Here is a 24357-nt window from a genome sequence, read left to right as displayed (position 1 = left end):
CAAATTAGCAGGTCCCGTTCTGCCATGCTTCCTGAGACAATAGTACAAGACGAACAAATCAGAATTTGGAAGTTCTGAGCTAGGAGATTTGAGGTCTACTCTATGGATATTATGTTAGTGGAGCCATGAGATAATACATCTATTTCATTCCACAAGACTCCCATTTGTTCCCCTGGAAGGACACTTTAAAATATAGGGCATCAAGAAAACATATCCCATTGCTAACTAAGATGTAAAAAGACATTTCTCCTGGCATCAAGATAATGTGGGTAAGAGGATAGGGCAGATTTTAAAAATTTTACAGCAAAAAAAATCCCCTGCTAAGTAATTTGTAGTCTTGGGGTTCAAAAGGCAGAAAAGTAGGTTGACTCCTGTCTTTGTGAATTCCAAAGAAGCCCAGAAACAGCTTATGTTTCCCCTGGCCCAGGTTGGGGGACCAACAGGGGTATGGTGGCAGTTCTACCATGCAAGGATGGCTTTCACCCTGGTGATTTGGCACCCAATTAGACTCCAGGGGGTTGACACCCTGGGGTTTGGGTACAACAGTCCTGGGGTTTGGGAGCTGGAAGGAAGAAACAAGATCTTGTTTTAAGCTGGGATTCTTTCCACCCCCATCTGATTTTGTGCCTCCCCCTCCTTCATTTACAAGTTGCCTTGAAGTTGCCAATTCACAGTTAGCAGCACATGGTCAGCAGGCATACAAGTCAGCTGTTGTCTTTCCCTAATATAGTAATTATTTCTAAATTTTAGGCAGATTGCAATATTTCTGTTTAAATACAGTAATTATTTATAGACTTTCACCTATACATTTAAGTTACCAAATTCAAATTTTATACAAAAGCAGTGTCCTTTCCCCCCCTCCTTGGTGATGTATCTGGCAGCAGATCTGAATTTGCTTCACATTTGTGGACGTGACAGTTATGCATTTATAAAGCAGCTGGAATGACACACAAAGACTTCTTATGCCAAAACCACAGCGCACCAGAGCAAATGAGAGACTCTTGCCAGACAGTACCACTTGGAAAAGGGCTCTTATCTGTGGGACGCATGCCAAAAGGATGCATGCGCTAAACAAGGGCATTTGTAGATCAAGAGACATTCCAACAGCATTATGGAATAAGGAAGGAAGAAAGACAGGGCCTAGGGTCTGTTTTCAACAAAGTATCTTTATTTTAAAAATGAATGTAGTCTTACTGGGGCCAAGGAATACTTTACTGTTGAGTAGTTTTATGGCGATTTAGAGTAATATAAAACAAAGTTATAACATGCATAGCCAAGATATAATATACGTATATATAATTTCTGTAACTCACTGCAGTCAGTATAATTCTTCTCTGTGACCAGAAATAGTGCTCAAATGGAAGCAGAAGTGCCTCTGGAATCTTCCCTCCTTCAGTCTTGAGGAAACAAGATTGTCACTCCATTCATCTACTAATGAGTAATATTTAATACCTGACTCAGTTTGCAAGAGGCATGGATGCACGTGCACATTTCAATATTACGGAAGGAAAAACTGCTTTGATTTTTAATGCCAGTGCACTGTCAGATTGTTAGAAGATCACCTTGTCCACGACTTATGCAACCAACTGCTGTGTTCTGCAGGAGGGCATCCTGCAGATACCACCCTAAATTAAAGCACTGAATAGCCTTTAGTAATTATTGAGGTAACCATGGAATCCAGGTTAAAAGTAAACTGGGAGTAGTAACAAATCTGATTAAAACAAGGATTCAGAATCCACAGCACTTGTTGTATCTCAAGAGATGACCTAAATCAATGTACCACAAATTATATATATCAGACTAGGAGTGTGGAAGGGGGTGTATTATTGGAGAGAAGGGTATGGTTAATTTATTCTGATGCCTGTTTCTCAAGTATTTCCTTCAATTCAGACTGCTCACCTTTTTAGGCAGCTCCTGTTTATTAGACTATAAGGTATGAATGCAAAGTTTGTTTTGTCTTCCATCCAGCCACAAGAGGGCATTCACAACATAACTGTTTAAAGAGGTCCCTGTGTTTAGTACCTGGAATACCAGAGGCAGACTGAGCACTTCTGAAACATGGAGAGAAACTAAATGAATAGGAATTTTATGATACAGCATCTTCTAAGAATTCCAGCCAAGTTTTTGGCATTGAGGTATTCTTACGACTCATGCCCACTGTATACAGTTTGGCTCTAGAAGTCCACAGCATCTCGTCTTAAAAGACAGTATAGTATCCTTCCATGGTAGTGACCACGTCACTGTTGGTCTCCATCCAGTCCAGTAGGCAATGGATCACATCTTTGGAAACAAAAGGGCTGTAGCGCTGCTGAATACAATTGAGGATGTAATTGAGATGGCAGCCCTTTTCAGCATCTACAGATGTAAAGCAGAAGTGAAATGGTAAATGGGTGGGCAATTGTTCTATTATTCATATAGATGGGAGACTGGATTTCAGTAGCAAGAGTGAAGCTGCCCCCGTGGGCAGGTGGCAGACTTTGGATAAAAGCTTTGAGATAACTTGCCCAGATGCTGGCTCAGAAACACACCACCACCATCGCCAATGCCATATTTCTTTCTGCAGGTGCGATACCTGAAGGTATTTCCACAAAACCGGCAGATTGTTTCCAAAAGGTTCACTATGCTGAATGAGAACTGGTATGAACCAAAAGCATGAATCTTATTTCATTACAGAAACCAGGAAGGGGGATTAGAACATTACAAGTTCTAATTCTGTGCTGGAACCAACAGTAGTCAGTTCCACTTTCCTGTGGCAGTTATTTTGCAAATACATATCTAACTGGGTATGTTTCAGAATAGTTAGAATGGGATGGTGGTGGTGATGAGAGACCCTTAATTATTCTAGGTGGATTAATCTCCTTTAGTATTTCTTTGTTCCCATAAGGGAATACAGGGTTTGTGAGAGCACACTTGAATTCTCTAGTGTGGGAAGGCTTTCTCCTTGTCCTATGTTGTGATTTTCTTCTGTTTGATTGATTGTATTGTACTGGTATGCTGCTAGACTTTGGGCCCCAAAGTGCCCAAACTGCGGTAGTAATAATAATAATAATTTGTTGTTATTAAATTAAGTTCTCTTACTCAAATACAATTATTCCTTACTTGTACAGGCCTGTGTTTGTGGTTATCTAACTGTTCATACTTACATTTTGGCCTCTTACAATCAGCTCTGAGGACTTCAAGGGTCACTTTGTGCAATTCTTTATCTTGCTCAGTCACCTAGAGGATGCAGGAGTGATTCTTAAAATCAAAGCAATGTACATTTATGTATCAAAGATGAGAGCCTGGCCTACAATTAGAGACCACTGCATTTTCATAACAGAAAGAAACATTTCAGGGCTGTTGGATAGTCTGTGAGTGGGAGTCACCTAACCAGCCCTGTCAGTGGAAGCCCTGTGCAAGAACTTCCACTTATACAAGAGGGCTTCCCCTGAAACTGGCTTGGGGGGGTGTCAGGAAAACCCACAGAACAGCACACAGTGGGAGGGGGTATTGTTCTGTTCAGCTAGAATGTTTGTGTATGTGGAATGATTGGAAGAGCACAACATTGAATTCCACCCTGTGTCTGGATTTAATCTCAGCTTCCAGAAAACACATGGGAAAAGCACTACTGCACTCAGGTCCTGATTATGCACTTCCCATAAGCATCTGGTTGGCCACTATGAAAACAGGATGCTGGACTAGATGGACCTTTGGCCTGATCCAGCAGGGCTCTTCTTATATTCTTATGTAAAGAAGCATTCCGCCTGCATCTGACCATCGTAAAACACCTATCACTGGCCCATTTGAAGTGGTGGCTGATGCCCATTGGAACTGGTAAGGTAGTATACAGGAAGGTCAACAGTGAGCAGATCTAGAGCCAATGACAGGCAGATCCAATCAATTATAGATTTGTCCTCATCCTTTTCCGTGCTGAGTTCTATAAAGACAACTCTGAGACTAAAAAAGTCAGAAAGGTGACAGCCAGCAGCATCCTCAGACTGGATGTCAAAGTAAGAAGGCTGACAGGTGGGTCTGGCTGAGGGGACGCTGAGTTTGGTGGAGCAGTGCCCCATTTGCCATAACAGACCAGCCCATTTGTATGTAGAGTTAGCATGCTAGTGGCATGCTTCACATATTAAGCTTATATAAATGTGACAGGACATGCTTTACCTACAGACCACCATTCATATAAAGAGATACTTACAAAATACATATCCGTGGGATTTTTTGATTTCTGGAAAAGAACTCCCTTTTTTTGCAACACCTTTATTGCTTCCGTGAAGAAGTCTCTAATCAGTTTGGAGCAGGGACCAGCTTTGGAATCTGTCTGAACAGGAAAAAGACAAAAAAGAGAGGCATATTTGGATAAAGGGGGAAGGAGAAGCATGGAAGTCAAATGCACTTTTAGGTTATTTGGGTCTCCACAAGGAATAAAAGAGAAGTCCTTTCCTTCAAACTGCAGCAGAAAACTGTTGAGATTAAAATGGCTGAAACAAACCTTACTCTCAGCTACTGAAAAGAGCTGCTGCCAAAGTAATTACCTCATGACACACCGATCCATTTTTAATAAGAAAAGGGAAATGAACTAAAGGATCTGCAAGTGGAAGGAGCAGAGTCTGATAATTACTTGCTTTGGTCTAGAGCATAAATCCTGTCTGAAGATAAGGCCTAATTAAGAACACACTCTGCGTGAGCTGACAGAAGGCTCAGCTTGGATAGCTCCTGAAAGAGAATTGCTAATGGCAAACTTCTTAAAACTGACAGAAAAAGCAGAAGAAATGGATGTCAGCTTGAAAAGTACAAGCAATGAGCTACCGAAGAAAACCTATGTTTTATTAACCTTACTCCTTGCCTTACAGGCAGCACTGGCACTCCTGTGCTTGCTTGCACCTCAGCCCAAAGCACTATGATTTGGATGACTATAGATTAAGTTTTCCTATTTTGTTAAGTCTACCAATATGTTGAGTTTGGAGTATCCTGCTTCAGATATGGGGAGGGGGTGCCTCTGGACTCCAAATATATCTTATATAAAGGGAGTCTGTCCTCCTTTATGTTTACTTACAATTAACTAAAGATCTCAGAATAGTCTATATCCCTTCCGTCCCTCTTTGTTATATGCAGTGATCTACAAAGAGATCTGATCAGGGGAAAAGCATCAGGAAGTAAACCTGCAGCAAGGATGGGTGTAGGAAATTCAGATAGGTCATATACAAAAGAAATTGTAAAACAAAGGAAGCCTATCTATGGCCATAGAGGTGTTTTCTGTTTCATTTTTTTTTTCATCTTTAAAGTGCACCTCTATTGTACTCTGCATAAAATCCAGGAAGATACTTTGGACCAAACTATAGTGCATGATGAGTTTACTTGCTGGGAAGACCAAATTTTGCAACATACCTCCTCCCCCTCCCTAGGTGCAGGAGTCCAACTTGTTTTCTCTAATACTGCATTTTGCTTTAGAGGCACAGGGATGGCTTGTGAACCTTTGCCATTTCCTACCTTGTACAGAAGCATCTGCTGCTGCTCTAAATTCTTTTCAGCACAGATTGTTCACAGATCCTATCTTTTGCTCTTCACATTGTTTGTGGGCTGTGGCTTTTGATCAGGGATCATTGAAATTCTTAACCATAAATGTTCATAAGGCAAATAAATGTAATGCACACATTAAGTGCCACTGGGTTCCATCATGAGAGAAAACCTGATGCATGTGTTACATAAACTTTATTACCAACAGTCCCCAGTCACTCCTCCTCAGATTCTCCAAAGCTCTACTACCTTTACCACTGCTCTTTCCCTTCACTAGAATGGTCCAGGATCTTTGGAGACCCATTTATCTTCAGTGCAATTTGCTTTATGACACTACATCAATTCCCCTCTGGAGCAACTAAGTGCCAGAATGCAGAGTTGAAAGCTCAGATGTGCATTGCTAATCTTCAAAATTAATGTTGATGAGCATGGAAACTCCTGAGCAATCAGCCTGTAAGAGAAATACCAGTTTATTCCCCTGTTTGTTGACAAGCACTTCTAATTCTTTCTATGAACAGGATTCTGCAGCTTCTCCAAGCAACTCAATACAATGCCCATCTGCTTGCTTAGCAAGGAAGTTTCTCTATTCTATTCTATTCTATTCTATTCTATTCTATTCTATTCTATTCTATTCTATTCTAAAGCCTGCTTTCCTGTGATTTAAAGCTCACTTCCTCATCTGTGGCAGTACAGAATAATTGCTTTTCTAAACATTTGAAGATTGCATTTAAGATTGCAGTTAAGCCAAACCTTCACTTCATTCATCTTTTCTTGAGAATAAAATGACTCAGGCTTATTCAATGTTTTTTCCTTTTAAAAAAACAAACAACAACAACAAACCAAAACCCTCTCTGACCTCTGAATTTTTAATTCATTTCTTAAAAGGTGGCTAATTAAAAATAGTTACAGAATTCCAAATGTGTATTAACCAGAGAGAATGCCATGTTAACAAAACACAAAACAAATACCCTCCTTGCCTGTGCAATGGGTCAACACAATAGGTTTTACAAGTGCAACACATTACTTACAAAATATTTTGGTCAAATCATTTTGATATATGTGTTGAAAATCTGAGAAATTGTGCAGCAAATCATTAGTTGGTTAAGTTTGCTTAGCTTTGAAGCTGGGTACTGCTGGGACATACTGGAAAGTGCCAGGAGTTGTGAAGCATTTCTTCCTTCCCCCACCCCCCATAAATCTGCTTTAATGTGAGTTAGTGCTAGCATGCAAGAGTGTATGCTGTCTCCCAGCTGATACTATATAAAGAAAGTAGACATGCAAAAAATAGGGATAAATCTGCTGTATTAGTGTGACTCCAGTCTGCTGGATTTGAAACTCAACAGGAGTCCAGCTTAGTCTATTTCAGGTACATGAAGCTAATCTAAGGAGTAACAAAGAGGCTGAAAGAGGTAGACTGTCAGCAACAAATGCAGTTCAGAGGATGAAAGAGATCAAGGCAAAGACAGAAGTTCTGCCTCTAAAATGAACTGAACTTAAAGTTTTTAGAGGACAGAAACCAACCAATTCCAGAAACTCAAAGAAGAAACTATGTAGACTATTACCTGACCTAATGATTATCAGAATTTAAAGTTTTCATTTGGTACTTCCTCTGTAGCCTTATTCTATTCACTAGCAATGTGTTGTACCACTTTATGCCTCTTGACAAACGTAGAGGGGGAAATATGTTAATCTGGCAATCTAATAGTGTGATTCTATGCTTGTTTACTCAGAAGCATGTACAGTACTCTGTAGTTAAATTTTTAAAAAATCAAGATAAGTGCATATATACTGGAACACAGGTTAAAATGTATTTTGTTTGAGACGGTCCCCAACTTAAGGCTTGGGGTAATTCAGGGTCCCATTGACAAAAGAAAAATAGTAATAAAAAATGTAATGACTGTAAAAATATCTGAGCACAGGATAACGGGCAAAAGCATGAAAAGACTTTATGCTAAGTGTGTGTCCATGCGGTCTTTGAAATGACAAATATAATAGGGAATACATAAAGTGAAAGGTCAAAATTACAGATTTGAAAAGGTCAAAATTACAGATGATAAAGTCAGAAGATATGCTGCAGCTAGCAATTTGATACCCAGTAGAATGGAAATACATAACAGAACTCTGCAGAATGCCACTGCTGCTCATCTCAGGAAATTGCACATAGAATATGATAAGAAAGTGGTTATGCACTTCTATTCAGGAAATGACAGAACTAAAAAAGACATACACTTCAGGAAATGACAGAACTGAAAACGTCTTCAAGCTGGAGCTATTTTTCCAAGCATCCAAGCCTGCAGCATCCCAGGGGGTGCAGATAAATATTTATGAATACACTGAAGTTCTGTCCTGTAGATAAGAAGTACACAACCACTATGTTGAAGACAAACATAAAATGAAGGTAAATGTTCACAAATCGGTATGGATTAGGCGGGTGGAGACATAGATTATTACTAACTCTGTTATGATTACTTCAAAAACTGAGTTGGGGGAAGTCAAAGGGGACTGGATGCAGTTGAAGCAATGGAATTGCCTTGTGTGACCATAGTAACCCAGAGGCTACTGAGCAGAATAATTTGGAATAGCCTTCAGCTTTTACCAGAATTGCTTATTATGGCAGCTGGCTTGAGAAGCCAATTCTTTCTCTGCTGTTTGGCACTTTTTGTATTATATTCCTTTGCCACAGACCAGCAGGGTTCTTGTTCAAATCCAGGGCTATTGCTTTATTAAAATTCAATGACAAGCGTTACTTTTATGAAAACAGGTGGTTGCCAGGAAGCAACCACCAGGAAGGAGGCTACAGAACCCACTATGAATGAGAGGTAGGTTTGTTGTTACTGTACAGTTTTGGAAGGATTAAAATATCCTCCTATAGTGCTGGGAATTTAAAGCACATCCTTAACTAAATACATAGCTAAACACAAAAAGGAAGCTGGGGGGGGGAAATCACCTCAATTTCCATTGTACTGAAAGTGGGGGGGGGAGGCAAAGGCTGAAGTTAAAGAGAGACAGATTTCCATACTGACATTCAGTTTTAATTGTAATGCTAAAGAAAGGATTTTAAAATTATATATATTCAGCCCAGATTCTCAGCTAATGTAGCTGTACATAACTTTATAAGCACTGAAGTTATGCAAATTTGCACCAGGTGGGCATCTGGTTCATTACCCTATTCTCTGCATGCTAAGAATCTTTTATAAACAAATTCCTATTTAACCAGAAGCAAGACAGACAGAAATGTTTTGCTATTGAAAAACAGTCCAAATCTCAAACAAGCACTTGCTTTATGTATAACTCTGATTCCAATTAGAGTTTGGGACTTGGAATCTCTTAAAAAAAAACCCAGACCCAGTTTGCTCTGAACAGGCTGAAATGTCTAACAAGTAGAAAGTGTAATACATAGCAGATGTCAGCATACTCTTTATAATTTTCTACAGAAGGGCCAACCTTTTTAATATGTTGGGCCTCATTTATCTTACCCTTGATTAAGTTCAGAACCATCCAGTCCTGTCACTCAACTGATCCATTATCTTCAAGAGACCTCCCAAGCTCCATTATAGCTACCTACACAGTTATGAAAGTAGTAAGTTAATAGCAGTGGCAAGTCTCAAACTTTAGTTTGCTTTATAGCTTTTTCATTTTGATCTGTCTTACTTTTATTACCATCAAAAACAGTACACAAACTAACATACTATTAGGCTACCATGCCATTAACTGCAGGAGGTTTTGTTTTCTCAAAGTAGCAGCTATTACACAGTCCAGTGTTTAGTTTAATATTATCATTAAATATTCTTGATTGACCTAAGCTACCCTGCAAATGCAGTCAGCTCCCTACAAAGCCACCTTTACTCACTTGCTCAGCAGTTCTTGGTCCATCCTCCTTGACCAGGGATACTAAAGCCTCCACAGTTTCCAGCTCCTGCTGATAGAAACTCTGGATCTTGTTCTTCAATAGGAAGTCTCTTATTTTTTTGCTCAGTTCAGTGATGGAGCCCAACATGTGCTCTGCACCTTGGCTATCAGCAGAAAATAAATTTAAAATGGAGAGCGAAAATATTAACCAAATTAAAAGGCCTCCTACAACTAGATACTTAACTAGTTTAAATGGCACCCAACTAAATCTTCAGCAGTGCTGAACACACTGTCACTATAAGATCAAGCCTACAATAACCCAGACTTATGAGCTGGTTTAGGAGAAATTTCACAGAAATCAGAAATGTAACCGGCTTCTATGATCCACACAAAGCTTTACAATCTGGATGACATGTGTGCATGATCACTGTGGAAGTGTTTGGAGTGGCGTTTGCACTAGATCTTACTGTGTGGCATCAATCCTGTGCTGTGGCGTGACATAAGGGTTACTACAGCAATCTCTCCACTTGCGTGAAATTAGTACAGGCACTCCTGCTAACACACACACACTGACAACAATGCTGAAAGTGGGCAGGGACGGAATGGTGCAAGCCCTACTTGTGCGCATCCCAGTGACGCACATGGCAGCTTAGAACGGAATCCCCACATAAGTGGGGGATTCTTCCATACATGAATCTGGCTGTCTCATTCTATGGCTCTACCTATTCTAGACGTATCATCCTTCCGTCTTCTTTTTGTTGCTGCCTTTGAACTTGCCCCACCATACAAATTCAGTTTTCATAGAAAATCAGTAACTCTGTTTTATATCCTACTCTTGATGCAAAGCCTACACTCCTGAATCACCAGCATCTCCTAACTAGAGCTCTCACTGACCTTTGTGCCTCTTCTTGCAACTGGAATGGCTGATCATAAATATCTCTGTATAGATGGGGGAGTTCCAGCATCCTTGAAATCAGAACTTCACACATAGGGTCATCAACTTTATCTGAAAAGAAATAAGGAAGGCACAAAAAAGGCAAACAGATTCAAACGTGAGCCGCTAGTTGCATCTCATTTATTTATTAGTTATTTACAGCCCACCTTCCAAGATAATGGTTGTTTTATCTGATGTTAATAATAATAATAATAATAATTTATTTCTTGTATCCATCCCATCTGCCTGGGTTGTCCCAGTAACTCTGGGCGGCTTCCAACAAAATATAAAGGAACACAACAAAACATTAAACATTGCTTGCCTTCAGATGTCTATGAAAAGCCATATGATTGTTTCTCTCTTTGACATCTGACGGAAGGGTGTTCCACAGGGCAGGGGCAACTACTGAGAAGGCAATCTGCCTGGTTCCCTGTAACTTCACTTCTCACAGTGAGGGGAACTGCCAGAAGACCCTCGGAGCTGGATTTAGCAGGTTTGTTGTTCTATAGAAGGACAGGGAGAGGCCACACTACTTCTGCATTTGAGTGTCTGGAACTAGGTTTGGAGGATGGCTTTTAGCAAGCTGAGAAGCCCAGCTTTATAAAACACAACATCCATATGCTGCACAGAGTCATACACAGCAGCTCTCAACAAGGTATATGAATCAGAGACACAAAGTGGCCTTGATGCGACAGGAAAAAAGCCTGGGCGCAGCTTAAATAAACTGTAAGTGACACAGGTTACAATTATGGGAGTTTTAAAGGTCAGGATAAAAATGCATACTGCTGAATGAGTAACTACTCACAGTACATGGAGGCCTTGATTTCTCGCTGCTGTCTGAAGATCTGAATGCAACCACGGACTCTGACAGTATCACCAATTTCCAGTCTCGTTTTTTGGCAAACTGCTACTTCGAGCTTTCTTATTTGTTCAGCTAGATCCAGGCCACTTGAGGTACTAGGATGAGGTCTAAAATCTGTGGGGAAAGAAACATTCACTACATTTGGAATGGAAAAGCAAAGTAGATTTTCCCAAATATCATGACGGATGTCATCCAATATACCATGTATGTTAAAAGACCACTTCATAGGCAGCATTACAGCTGCCAACACACACTGTCTTCTCCCCTTAGAAACTGCCATCTTCCAAAAAATTAGTTGTGTAGATATAACATTAAACAGCACAATTAATGGAAGAAAACACAGCATTGGAGAGATGGGGGGAAATAAAAGGAAACACTGAAATTCTGCTTGACCAGCCTTCCCAAACCTGGTGTTGTTGGGGCTACAACTTCAGTGATTCCTTAATTCTGGCCATGCTGACTGGGGCTGATGGGAGTTGTAGTTCAACAATACCTGGAAGGCACCAGGCTGGGGAAAGCTCCTCTTGACTAAGACTGTGACTCAACAGAATGAGACATGATTAATATATATATTCATTATTCAAATAAAAGTAGAAAGCAGTATTTTTGTCAGACTTGCTTCCTGAAATGTTAACCTCTTTTAAAAGTACAAATGTGTGTTAAGTTTGCTGTGATGGTGTGTTCCAAAACTTGGAGTATTTCTACCAAATGCATGTATGTAATATGAATAATAAGTGTTTAATATAGCTGGCAGTATTTTCAAATCTATCTTGTTCACTGCAGCTGACTGATGAATGCAGGAAATGTTCCTTTTAATTTTACTAGCTGTAATAATGTATCTCCTTCCTCACAGAGAAACCATGTATATTTAATATCCAATACTGTCCTTAAACATTAAATGCACCTGATGAATATAACTTTGCTCATGCCACAAAACACTTAATTTTTAAAGTGCCATCAGACTGTGGCTTAGCCTACAACAGATAAACAGTGCTAATCTTCTGAAGTTCAAAATTGAATAAAAAGTAAACCCAAGTTCAAACTAAAAACAAACCTCACCAGCAAACCTCACTCTTAATAAAAAGGAAACTTAATATCATTAGAAGTAAAACAAAAGCTGCCTCTTTGAGCCTGCCAAGATACAAATGCACTTTGACAGAACTTCAAGTTTATTGGCTCACCAATAAGTTTTTGATCCAGGGCAGCATAAACTTTAATTGCAGCCATCTGGAAAAGTTGTCTGATGTGAACAAATTCTCAGAAAAAAGCAGGCTACTAAATATTCTGTGTTCCTTTTCATTACTTGAATTCTTCTTATAGTTTAGAGCTAAGCCAATACAGAAAAGACTTCTTCATTAAATATTATCAGTTTTTCCTGGCATAACTGAGTAGCTTTTTCCGGACAGATAGCCATGTTCAACTGTGACATCAAACACAACTAAGAGTCTTGTGGCACCTTAAAAATTATTTAATTATGCCATAATGAGCTTGTCTGTCTTTAAGATGCGTCAAGAATTGAGCAGAGCTTCAGGTTTCAGGGTTCTTAGTTATAATTTGGATTTAGTGTTGACAATCTGACCTCAACTATATTATTAATAAAGCTTTTTCCCAGCTACTTTTAGAGAATCAATAGACCACAAAAGGCCTGGAACATTTATTTAACATTATTCTCTGCACCCTGAAAGCAATATACTACTGCCTATTTTTAATTATGCAGTAGTAATGACTGTATAATTGACAGTAGGGAGTGAACCAAGAATAAAACAAGCAAAGGCCAGCAACTGAGTTAAAAAAAGCTGATTCCTAAGATGAAGTCTCTAGCTGATTATATCCTAGTACATTTTTTTTAAAAAAATTGTGGCCTGTTTACTCTTCAATCCACTGAAATAGGGAGGTGGGAAGCAAAGAGGAAGGAACAGAAGTCTGGCTATGTTATGTGGCAGGTATCTGTGGGTAAGAAGAAAAAGTGATCTGCACTGAAACATGGGAAATATGAGACATTCACATTTTTAAAATCAACTGTTCAGAACAGGATATAAGATGTGTAAGAGAAAATAGTATCTCTGCAAATCAAAATATATGCAAAATGTTAAGAGGCTATCTTGCATTCAACAAGCTAACAGATCTCAGATTATTTAGCTCCTATCGGAAAACACTCCTTTAATTTAGCTCTAATTGGAAAACATCACTTTAAACAAAATGGAAAAGTTGCATTGGGAACTACAGTAAGAAGGCTCTTCAAGCCAAGTGTCCTGAACTGAAACAACAGACCCATCTGTTATGAATGAATGGACCTCAGCACTGCTCTTTTATCAAGTCACTGTAAAACAATATAAAAATGAACAGGGAAATGGTGCAAACACCTGAAAATAACCCTCCCTAATAAAGTATAGAATATATTCTGAAAAAGCTAAAAGGAAAGCAGATACGAAGTGGAAAGTTACCTGACAAAGATTTCTGCTGTGCCAAAGGGTTTTTCCAGCAGGTGCAGCTTATAACTCCTGTGCCGTCATCCACTAGACAGTAGGATAGCAATTTTAATCAGTTTGGTGGGAGTTTATAGAACACACACCACAAACATTTTTGCTTAGCAACAGCCTTTTTGTTTGTACCAGAGAAGCAAAATCTTTCTCAAAGCTCTCCCATCCATTTTACCTGTGCCAATTTCCTGCTGCAGCAAATCAACAGACTAAATGTGACTGACAAACTAGTCAAAAGTCAAAAACACAGAATAACTCATTTCCTGAAATTCTCCCCTACAGCAATTTTTTTCCTAGTGGTGTTGAGGGAATAGTCTGGATAGTGAAAAGATGGAGATGAGGGTCAAAGACAGACAGACACACTTTCTGCGACTAAGCTGGGTTATGGGGGTGTGAAGGAAAGAGGAAAATGACTGTTCCATGGACTACTGTTGTAGAGGCTGGACAGGCTACCTTCCCTATGTTGGATTAACGCTATTGGCAATCTATCTTAATGATATATAAAGAGGCAGGTTTTTATTTTTAACAGTGCCTTCCTCACTCCCAACCCTTTCTATACCATCATCTGCACAAATGCATATGCTATGTAAATGACCTTTCCTAAAACATCTAACATTTGTCTCCTGAAATTGATATAAGGGCAAGAATGCTTGCTATTTGATACATACACTGTTGACCAGGGACAGAACAACTTCTTGTATTAGCTGCAGCTTGAACTGAGATCGCAAAGGGAGGATGAATGAAGGCAGAAAAGGCCTTAGATATCCTCACAGTGAGTTGTCAACTTTTGGTACCAGATATTCACAAGGAGCTGGTCATTCATAATTTCTATCCAAGCCCCTCTGCCACATTTGGGAGACTTCTAGCATTATTGACTTACATTCTTGTCATTTTCCCTTTAAATCCTTTCAGCAACAGGATACTCAGTCTGAGGGACCACTGGCCTTACTTAAGAGAGTTTAAAACAAGCAGCCCCTTTTAAGTATTTAAGTGTAAACAAATTCCTGTTTTTCAGTGCAGAAACAAGACAACAATTCACATTTCTTCCTTTATGCAGCTTTGCTTCTCAAACAGGAGTGCATCATGCCTATCTAAGCTCAAGCACGTGATCCAGCTGATGCAATACTAGCCAATTAGATCCCCAGCTGGCAGAGCCTTGCTTTTGAACTGGAAAATGCAAATGGAAGTTATGATTTATTTTGGGCAAGTCAGCCTGACTGCAGCTGAGAGAAGGTCAGGGAGGGGCAGCTTGGCAAGATGCCCAAGAATGAAACTGGGCACAGTTTGAACATGAGGAGAAAGACAACCATGGACGCAAGGAGGGTAGTCCTTCTCCTAAGTTCACTGGTGTGAACTTGGAAAGAGTTGGCAGTGAAGGGAGGGGTGGCTGAGGAAGAATAGCCTCTGTCTTTGTACCAAAGAACCGTAGAAGGCAACCATGCTAAGAACTACACCAGCATTTCTTCCCAGGAACAGAAAATTATACACCTAGCATCTCACTCTCTGCGCTGGGACATTCAAAAGGCTATGCCATTGTTAGCATGCTCTTGGAACCCCATCTATCTCTCTCATTACCACCATCTGTCCCAGTCAAGGCTGTGGAAGTTGTCAATGAAAGTGAACATTCCCCCTGAAGGAAGAGTTTCACAGCTTGGGGCATTCCTAAAGCGTCTTACAGGATGCAGCAGTGGCCAGGGGTACTTTCTGCCAACTCTCATCTGGTTCCCCCATTTTGCCATTTACTGGCGCAATTAGACCTTCCCTCTGGTCTTTTCCAGACTGGGTTGCATGGGGTTCTCCCCTTGCAGACTGATCAGAAACCTCCAGCTGGTTGTTGTTGTTGTTGCTATACCAAATATAAAAGCAAACCTAATTTAAGAAGGCAGTGAAGGCTAATGAGAATGGAGAAATTTAAGAGCTAGCAGGAATAAGAATTTCTTACCTCCATAAGTATAAATGGCATCGTGTTCTTTGATCAGAACCACAGTTCCAAGAATATCCACCCGCCTTACTGGATGCCTGTTGTAAAAGAATATACCTATGAAAGAAGGAGATCATTATTGATACATAAGGTACATACAGTCTTATTTCAGCTAAGTAAAGAAGGAGAATGGACTGAGGTGGTGCCTGGCTTAAAATTCTGATGCCCGCCTGTTTGCTATAGGGCTAGAAAGCCCTGTGCACCTTCCCTAACGCCTCTTCCAGGAAAAACCACTCAAGGCTTTCTAGGAAAGGGGTGTGTGACAAATTTGCCCCCCACCAGGTTGGGAGTGGCATTCTGACATTTGGCCAAAAGTGTCAATACAACATTATAATATGTCAACAAAGCAACAAGTTGTAAGAGGTATTCATCATGCCAGTTAATGGTTAAAGGCAGCACCAGTAATTATTTTCAGTTTATTTAAAAAGGCCATGCCCCACTTTCTCAGACTTTGCAACCAGTAGGCTGAGCAATGATGCTGTAGGAGTCTCAGGAACCAGCATGGAGATTTTAACTACCAAAGGGTGAAACAGATGAAGAGTTTACTAAGGGAAACTGGAGTTTGCCAAGCAAACAAGAAATGTCAGTTTTAATAAATGAGGGTAGGTAAGGTCTGTAAGGAACATGCTGAGGAATGTTCAGCCATGGCTTTTAATTCAACATATTTTAAAAGAAAAGACATTTTCTAAACAGCCTTTTGTTAAATTCTTTGGTTTCTGCATATCACAATTCACCACACCTTTTCCCTTAAGCATTTTTGGAAGCAATATGCTCTGTCTTGATTTCCAGTTCCGTTTAACAAATATTGCCTATTTATCTCTTTCAAGGTAGCTTGGGACTGATCTTTTAGTTGCTTTTTATTATTCATGAAAATCTTACATTCTTGCATAAAGTCTTAAATTGGATCAGACTAAGCAAAAATAATGGTAAAAAATTATAGCTGTTTCCAGCCAGGGCAGTTTGTCTGGTCAAGCTGCCCTGGTAATAATCATGTGAGAGTTGAGCTGACAATTAGTGGAAAAAGAGCTCTGGTTGAAGTACAGTGCAAGTATGGTTATGTTACTAGGGATATAGACTGAGGCGCAGCTCCGAGTCACCAGCTGCAAGCTCATCCAGGCTGTTGGGATCCTTCTGACACTCCCTCAGCGCCTTTATCACAACCTCTCCCTCCTGTCTGCAGCTAGTTGTACTAGTATAGCCACTTTGAGAGATAAGCCTGATGGGTCACTCCCTCCCAATGACATACTGATAATTCCAGGGACTGAATTTCTCCCCTCTTCTTTCCCCAATCCAATGGCTTCATGCTACATGGGATGGGGTGGAGGCAGATTCAAGCATATCCATAAGAGAAGGGACACTCCTCTTGATGGTGGTACATATTGCATCCACCATTCTATTCCTTTTCCTGGTGGGCAAGGTAAGGTGGCAGATCAGGAAACTCAAGCAAGGGTTGGATTTATTGAGGAACTTGGAATATACAGATTATCTCATTTTCTTTTGCTGTTTTATCTATCCTCAGAGCTTCTTTCAGACACAGAAGGGAGAGAAAAGTTTTTATCTGGAGCCAGATTGTCAGTCCATAGCACAGTAATGCTAGGCTTTTCATTAAAACCAGTGATGTTATAAATATCATAGCAATCTCATAACTCACCTGGAACCTGTTTTGATTCTTTCATTTCTTGTACGTCTTTAATGTACAGTCTTGCAAAAGCTGAAAAGATAGGATCCAGTCCCCATAACAATGAAGGGACCTCTTCTTCTGATTCTGTGGCTGCGGTGAACATTCAGAAGTGAATGACGTGGCTCCAAGACCATGTATCAACCCAAGACAGGCAGAGCTTCTGACCAAATGTTTGCAAGTCTGTGGGGGGAAATGTGTGTAACATAAACATTATGCTAGCTTGATTAGTTTTTTATTATAATGCCTAGTTTTAAGATTTTAATTGTTGATGGTATGACAGGATTAGAAAGAGTGCTAACTGCTCCATGCATTTTATGTAGCACCTTGCCTCTGCTAAAAGGAAAGCAACAAATGCTTGAGTTCATTCCTTCTGGATACAGGAAAACAGAGATGTAGTCCGAGATCAGCAATGAGGGTCAAGCAACCTGCAATGTTACCTCAAATAAGCTTATCACAAGAGGCAGAATTTAGGCAAGGACTACAGGCCGGTCACAGAATGCTTTGTACCCCACTGTCCAAATCTTTTCATCAATTTATAGTTGCCATCTTCCTTGCTGACAAAATTACACTATTAGTAACAATCAGGAATACAACGTCAGTTATTACACAATGACTAGTTTCATTATCTCCAGTGTTTTCCCTTAATTAGTTTCATCCCTGGCATGTACTCAATGCGTTGCGCAATCCTGCTGTGACCCGCTGGAAAAGCAGGCATGGCTTGTGCTTGTTTTCGTTTCAAACAAAAGATTTGCTACTTGTTTATATTTGAAGCTATCAAAAGAAACATATATGAAATGCAGATCTGGGAGTATCATTTCCCCCATTCCATCTTCACAGTCTTTAGATCTTACTTAGCTTGAAATTTTGAGTGAATACTTGAGATGACAGTGGTATACTGTATAAAAATATTACCTGTCAAATCTCAGCAATGAATTTGCACAGGATATGAACAGTAGAAACACTGTTGTTGAATGAATGGGTTGCATACAACTGAGGCATACTCAAGAGTAGTTCCATTTTTATCAATGGAATTTAGTCAAGTTCTTTAATTTCAATAGGTCTACTTGGAGTATGACTCGGTTGGCTACATTATGGTTTTTTAAAATGTTATTTCTACCTGCCTTGAACTGTATGAGGCTTCTTGCACTTAAAACCAAAATAAATTTTCCCAATAATTAATTTGAAACACAATGTAAAAATGAGGATCATTTTGCAACGCAAATCAATGTGAATGAAACTTTGTTGTTTAAAGCCACAGGCCACCACAATGTGACATTTATTTTTAAAGAAAATATTTAGCAACCTTGAAACACTATTTCGATAGTTCATGTCATCTGTAAATTCACTGTCATGAGTGAATGAAAGCAAAGAAAATGCAGTTGCTAATGTCTGATTATGGTTCTATCTACATTGAACTATGCATTTTGATCAATGAAGCATTAGCTGTGACTCTACAAAGCACACAAGTTTCTAAAACAAATGGATTGTTTTGCCTTTAGGTTTACTTCCAAAAAGAATGGTGGTGATGGTGATGTTGGTGATAAGAGGCCAACCATAACATGTACTTGCAGTCACGAAAACAGTCAAAAGTGCTACCATTCAATTACTACTAACCACAAACTAGGAATAGTAGCTGTGCTAGGCTGCTATAACATCAGACAATAAGGAGACTTGCACCTTAACAACAAAGCAGATTTGCTATCTAAGAGTTAGGCAGGAAAAGTGTATGGAGTGATGAAGAGGGTAGAAATTGTGGCACATATTTGATTTTGCAGTTTAATACCAAAAAGTTAGATGCATTAAAAGAAATAGTGGTTCTTCCTACACATTTCCCATCTTTATTTTCTGAATTCTTAACTGGACTGGAAGTATCTGACAAGGGCTGTTCACCAGGGGGCTGTTCCTCTTGCTGAGTGAGAAAGCTTGCAACTTATAAGGTCTGTGCAGCTTGACTTTTTCAGCTAGGGGAGGAATTCAATAATGACCTACATAGATCCTACTATGCATGTATTAGCGGCAGCAATTAGGCATTATTGAGGACAAAGGGATAATAAAGTAGCCTTAAATCCACTAAACCTCTGAGAACTTTGTATGATTAAGAGTCTTATGACTAGATTAATAGAGAACAGTTCTGCATAGTCAGAAAATCACAGTGCAATGCATAAATACATAACTCTAGCTTAAGAAACCAATTTGCTGAAAGAAAACTAAAATAATATGAATGTGGTGTATAGATCCAACTGTCTTTCCACCTACTGAGCATGGTTGATGAATTAGCCTTGCGTATATATTAGGAAAGGGAAGATGTGAACAGATTATGCATAGGAAAGAGATAGAACAAAAGGTGTAAGGAAAATAAAAGAATCAGAGTGAAATGAGGAAGCAAGTTGAGACAAAAAAATGGGGAGAATAAGCGAAAGAGCAGATAGTAAAAGACCAAAAAAATAGGAACCCAGATGGATCAGACTCAAAGGTTAATCTAGTCCATTATCCTGTTATCACAGTGTCCAGCCAGATACCTATGGGAAGCCTACAATCAGGGCCTAAATGCAACAGTACTCTCCACTTGTGATTCCTATCCAACAGTGGTGGTAGAGCACAGTCATCTTGGCTTGTAGCCAACAATAGCTTTAGCTTTATCCTCCATGAATCTGCCTTTCAAGTCAACTGAGTTCCATCATATTGCAGGAGCTAATTCCATAGTTTATGCCCTGGTGAAATTCTTCCTTTTGTCTGCCCTGACCATTCAGCTTCTGCTATAATGCAGGTACAGAACAGGATAAAAACTTCTCCCTACCCTACTTTCTCCACACCATGCATATATATAACTTTTTTCTAACATAAAAAGTTATATTTCCTCATAAGGGAGTTGCTATATCCTTTGATCACTTTGATTGCCCTTATATATAGTGTACAATATCTTCTTTGAGGTGCAGTGACCAGAATAGTATACTGTATTCCTAGAGCAATCTCACCATATATTTTAATAAAAGTAATCTATTAGCAGTTTTATTTTTTTATTCCTTTCCTATCAATTCCCCACATGGAAATTGTCCTTTTCATAGCTGCCACACAGTGGGCCAATGTTTTCATTGAGCTATCAGTTACTGCTATTTTTGAACTCAACAGGGTATATTTGTCCTAACATGCATCACTTTACAGTGGTGCCTCGCAAGACGAAAATAATCCGTTCCGCGAGTCTCTTCGTCTAGCGGTTTTTTCGTCTTGCGAAGAATCCCTATTAGCGGCTTAGCGGCTATTAGTGGCTTAGAAAAAGGGGGGGAAGGGAAAAAACTCGCAAGACGTTTTCGTCTTGCGAAGCAAGCCCATAGGGAAATTCGTCTTGCGAAGCGCCTCGAAAAACGGAAAACCCTTTCGTCTAGCGGGTTTTTCGTCTTGCGACGCATTCGTCTTGCGGGGCACCACTGTACTTGCTTTCACTTTCACATTTCAAATTTTAATGCCCATTCCCCAGTTTGGAGATATCTTTTGGGAACTCTTCAATATCCTTTTTTGTTTTATCACCCTAAATAATTTGGTGTCATCAGAAAACCGAGCCACCTCACCCCTATGAACATGTTTCCCCCCTCCAGAAGTGACATTGCAGGGGAGTAGCCATAGCTGTTACTGGATTCCATCCTCCATCAGATCCAGTCATCTTAGCCAATGTAGTTCAGCAACCTCTAGAAGACAAGTTTCTAATCCCTGCCTTAAACAAAAGGTAGAGCACTTGTATAACAGCAGTCAATTTGAATCCAAATTTTTGTCACCATCGTGGGGGAAGTATAATAGTGAACACCAAAGATAGAAGAGCTTAGCAGGTAAAGGGAAAGATATGAAAAAGATTGGAATGAATAGGAAACAACAGAAACAGAAGGATAAGTGGAAAACATATTTCATCTAGTTCTTTAGTCTGTGAAAATACAAAGGTTTAAGGACGTGAGAACTGTCACATACCCCATCAAGTCCAGTTAATAAATAGTGATAACCTTGCTGGCTCAAATGGATGTGAGAAAAACTCTATGATGAACTATGGACTGTGTACATATGTCAAACCTTAATTTTCTCACAAGTCTCTCAAAACAGAGACAGACAGGAACAACAAGGTCAGTTTTGTGTTTTACTGCCTCCAAATAGATACCTCCAAGAACAGAAAGAAGTTAACTGCTTGCATTCCAGGACAAAGATGAGATTGGTTGCCAGAAGAAATAGTGGTAGGCTGACTTTTTCATGGGAAAGCATGACTATCTTGACTGAAGGAACAGATTTGCCTCTAAAGTTTTCACCTATAGGATTTTCAAGAGAATGAAAATATTAGGGAATTATTAAATAATATTTATGATTATTTTATTATTCATATAACCTTATGCTTTATACATTATAACCTTTATATAATTTATAATCTTGAAACTTTATATGCTTTATAACCTATTTTTGTATGTAATCAATAACTTAAAAATATAGGAATAACAGGTAAAAGAGTCTGGACAACTAGCCTTATTTGAAGGTGGTCCACTCTATGAATTCCAAATTCCAGGGGTGGTATTTCAGGAGTTGCATTTTGTGTTTTGGAACACAGGATAATCAGCTTAGCTGATAAAATCTCTGCTCAGACATGATTCTGATAACACAATAAAACATTTTTCAATGCAATGCTGTAATGGAAAACATTCTGCTTTTCAAATATTTAGAGAATTGCTATCGGGAACACAGGAAAATAGTTGTTTATTACCAACTCTTGTTTTATAACATAATACCATAGCAATGACTTGATCCTATATTACTGGTAATATCTATATTAAAGTTAGAGAAAATGGTATTGTCAAGGTGTAAGTATGCAACTGTGAAACCGCCTTCTTGACTGCTGGACCCGCTATTGGTCTTCTCTGCTCAATCCACAGGAACTTGTCTTCACATGCAGGTGATAGACAAGTTCCTAACTTACTCAGGATTTAAGACCCATTAGCTACCCTCACCTGGTTCAGTCAACCAATCAAAGCCCTTATTACAACAGCAGTGGTATAATTGGTCAAACTTCATAAATCATTATATTGCAAGTGGTTCTCTGGCACTTTCACTGGAGGATTAGGGAGCCCTTTCATTTGGGGAACCAAGATTTAAAGGAAACAATTTAGCTAAACTGGGGGGGGGGGGATATTCATTGACCAAGTGACATGTACTACAAGTAAAAACCCCATATAGGTGGAAGCTACCTTGTTCCTGCTGGAAAATAGGTTTTTGGTTGCCCATCAAGGTTTGGTGTTATCTGTCTTCTGCATACTGTGTGTATGATAGTGGGTCCTCCTGTGGGTGAAGGGTAGTAGGAAAGGAAAATACTATATCTGAATACAGTATATATTTTATGCAGATTTGTTTTAATTCTTTTGCTGTTCTGACTTTTGCCTAACCAGCACACCATCTAAAAGTAATCTCTACCTGTTTTGACAAGGACTGCCTAGTTTCTTTATAGTCTGACTCTCAACTTTATAAAAATATTTATATATAACTAATTCACAAAGAAAATATCAAAGTGGTTCACAACAACTATTGACCTGTGTGCTTTACCTAAGCATGGAGACAAAACTGAGTAACAACTGGCTGTTGTATTTCCAGAGAGGGGGAAATCTGCCATTAGGTGTTTCTCCTTCCTAGGAGACCTTGGTGCAACCTAAAACCTCCATATCAACTAAGAGAATCATTTGCAATCTGTCACCTCTTCCCACACTTCATCTTAGTACAGTACTCTTATTAGCTACAAACATGAATGGCTTGACCCACCAAACCTTTTCTCTCTCACTCCTCCCACCACTGAGGATTTTACCACTTACTCTGATGAAGGGTTATGGAGAACTTGCACACTATTTGGGGATATTTTGGTTAGCATACTGTACAGATGCGGCCCCAAAATGGATTTTGGAGCCCACAAGGCCAGACTGTGTGAACCATACACAACACCAGAAGGGAGAAAGCAAACCTATTTGAAGAGTATACTAACTCCTGGAACACTGTGAAAAAAGGCTACAATATTGCCTTCTAATATGTTTCCTGCTTGGCAGGGGGTGGACTCGATAGCCCTTGTGGTCTCTTCCAACTCTATGATTCTATGAAACTGTGGAATTAATTTCTGTGTAGGTCATAATGGGTGCCTTGTGCATTAAACTATTACAGTTCAGCTCCATTAAATGAACAAGAAGCAAACGTTTTTATTTAGGATAGACTAACTTATTGCAGTAAAGTTTGCTTAGTCTGTCAAACTATATTCTGCTACAGTAAGGACAGCTTGAGAGGACAAGAGCCCTGATAAGACCTTAAATCCATCTTGTCGGCCAGCAGCCCATTTCTATGGAATATCCACAGCTTCCATGCCTTGCAACAGCTTACCTTTTTATCTGGGCTCAGGATTTAGTATTCAAAAGTGTACTGTTCCTGACGCATTGCCCATTGTTTATTTTTTATCCTTTTAAAAAAACTACTTTCATTTTAAAGCCAAGGGCCGCAACCATATCTTGTGGCAGTGAATTCCATAAACAATTTGTGTTCTTATGAGCACAAGAACTCTGCTAGACCAAACACATATCTAATCCACCCCCTGGTTTTCCACAATACCAACGGGACCCTCAGGGAATGAGAGAAAGAGCCTTCTCCCACTATTGCTCCCCAGCGAGTGGCACTCAAGACACACGTTGCCCCTGATCCTATATGGACATAACGATCAGTAACTATCCTGTGCCTAAATTCCCCTGTCCAAACACTCCACATACACAGCCATACATGGAGGGAACAGGGAGCCTAGCCTTTTTCCTTTCCCCTACCAACGAGCACAAAGTAATCGCCAAAAACCACTAAGCCAGCACAAAAGAAAGTTGCCCCTTTTAAGCGCCCCTTTTCCCCCAAAGTGCTGTAGTCTCTCCCCCTCCTCAAAACGGTCGACGCTGCGCCACTTACCCGCCAAAGAGCTCGGCGCGCTCCTATTGGCTCTCCGCCGCTAACGGGCGGGTTTCCTAGGCGTCACGCTCATGAGACAGGGAAGGGGTGTCGGTGGGAGGCGAAACCGGAAGGAAGTCTACC

The 24357-nt window shown here is 39.7% G+C and overlaps 1 protein-coding gene across 9 annotated transcripts; it reads right to left on the bottom strand.

Moving 5' to 3' along the window:
• Window positions 1–1146: 1146 nt before the first annotated feature.
• On the bottom strand, window positions 1147–24357 carry STN1 (STN1 subunit of CST complex). Of its 9 annotated transcripts, XM_081863440.1 has the most exons (13): window positions 23400–24227; window positions 22855–23334; window positions 21786–21910; window positions 21431–21575; window positions 17260–17469; window positions 15570–15665; window positions 13592–13663; window positions 11091–11261; window positions 10246–10357; window positions 9353–9515; window positions 4184–4306; window positions 3144–3216; window positions 1147–2355 (listed from the first exon to the last, which is right to left on the bottom strand). In XM_081863440.1, the coding sequence occupies exons 5-13, from the start codon at window positions 17390–17392 to the stop codon at window positions 2198–2200; spliced, it is 1101 nt and encodes a 366-aa protein (XP_081719566.1). In that variant the 5' UTR covers window positions 17393–17469; window positions 21431–21575; window positions 21786–21910; window positions 22855–23334; window positions 23400–24227; the 3' UTR covers window positions 1147–2197. The 9 variants fall into 9 exon arrangements, with proteins under 9 accessions (XP_081719566.1, XP_081719569.1, XP_081719568.1 ...); XM_081863443.1 differs by lacking the exons at window positions 22855–23334; window positions 23400–24227 and adding an exon at window positions 24235–24357; XM_081863442.1 differs by lacking the exon at window positions 21431–21575.

Source organism: Podarcis erhardii (genome assembly GCF_964252035.2).
Source record: "Podarcis erhardii genome assembly, chromosome: 5".
In the NCBI taxonomy this organism is placed as follows: Eukaryota; Metazoa; Chordata; class Lepidosauria; order Squamata; family Lacertidae; genus Podarcis; species Podarcis erhardii.
This window is presented reverse-complemented; position numbering and strand designations above follow the sequence as displayed.